The sequence below is a fragment of the Myotis davidii genome, unplaced genomic scaffold (genome assembly GCF_000327345.1).
Source record: "Myotis davidii unplaced genomic scaffold, ASM32734v1 scaffold1203, whole genome shotgun sequence".
Classification (NCBI taxonomy): domain Eukaryota; kingdom Metazoa; phylum Chordata; class Mammalia; order Chiroptera; family Vespertilionidae; genus Myotis; species Myotis davidii.
The window spans coordinates 136,398-137,631 of NW_006294353.1; the positions used below are offsets into that span (position 1 = coordinate 136,398).

The window sequence follows — 1,234 nt, forward strand, 5'->3', positions numbered from 1 at the left end:
CAACCTCAGCTACACCTGCCGGTGAGCCCCCCATCCTCGCCCCGCCCCGCCGCCTGCACCCGGCCGAACCAGGCCAGGCCTGGGCCCTGACCTGCTCGGTCACCTTGGGCCTGGCGCTGACCTTCCTGGGCCTCCACTCCCCTTCTGAGATCAGGGCACAGCCCCCTGTCCCCCTCTCCGTTCCGTTCCTGGGATTGTGTATACAGTCGGCGCAGTATGGATGTAGTTCCTCCCATCAGGTGGTCCCCTGGCGTCTGCCTCCCCAGTTCCTTGCTCCTCCTCCGCCCCTCGCTTTTTTTTCCGGAGAGGGGTCATCTCCGTGGGAAGAGGGACTGGGGTGCTGTCAAGGGTGGGACCTTAACCCCAGGACACCCCTTGGGAATCGTCGTGCAGGGACCCCCGCAGGAATCGAACGTGGAACTTGGACTGTGCTGCTCGAAGCGTCCAGGGGCCATTGTCTGCGGCCGCAGGGATCGATACGGCGCGCCCTTGGGGTCAAATATCACTTCCAAAGTCGCTCTGGCCAAAGGAGGCCCTGACGAAAGCGAGGCCCGGTGGCACAGGGCGGCCGCCTTCGCATGGAGGACCCTGTTGTGGGGGAACTGGGCCGGCCTATCAGTGGGCACCCGCCCTGGGCTCACCCTGGACCTTGGGTCACTGGAAACCGCCGCTGGAGGAGGGGAGGATGGGGAGGGCGGCTGGATTTGACCGCACCTCTGCTGCTCCGCCCCAGCAGCCTGGGGTGGGATGAGACCTGGGGCTACTGGAAAATCCCTGACACTTAGGTGGCCCCACTTGGGGCTGGGGGGCGGGGTGCATGTTTCTGAGAAGGCCTGGGCTGTGCTAGGTTGGAGTCTCCACTGAGGGGCTTCGCCCAGCCCAGGTCCCCTTCCCACCACTCTTGGGTGAACCTTTTTCCCACTCCATTGATCAGCCCCTACTCTGAGCCCACATGAACATGCCTGGGCTCTGCAGAACCAGTACGGGGGGGCCCCACTTCCCATATGCACAAAACTGAGGCTCAGAAAGGTCCTGGTGTCGGTTCTGGGTCACCCAAGGAGAGACCCTGCCCCAATTGGGGCTTAGTAAGGTGAACTATGGGGTGGGGAGGGAAGGGCGGCCAAGTTGGGGTCAGGGCCCTCCCAGGAGAGGCTACTGGGTGGGTCCCTGGGCATCTGGAGTTTGGCCCCAGGTTTGGGGTGAGGGCTTGTCTGGCGTGGCCGTGTGTGTGTAT

At 64.0% G+C, this 1,234-nt stretch overlaps 1 protein-coding gene across 1 annotated transcript in view; it reads left to right on the top strand.

Moving 5' to 3' along the window:
- Position 1: 1 nt before the first annotated feature.
- The window catches only part of NR2F6 (nuclear receptor subfamily 2 group F member 6), a gene marked incomplete at its 5' end in the record, with an annotated part of 8,336 nt that continues 7,103 nt past the window's right edge, over positions 2-1,234 (top strand). The window contains one exon of the mRNA XM_015567017.1: positions 2-21. Coding sequence (XP_015422503.1) covers positions 2-21 — 20 coding nt within the window. The remainder of the gene's footprint in view (positions 22-1,234) is intronic.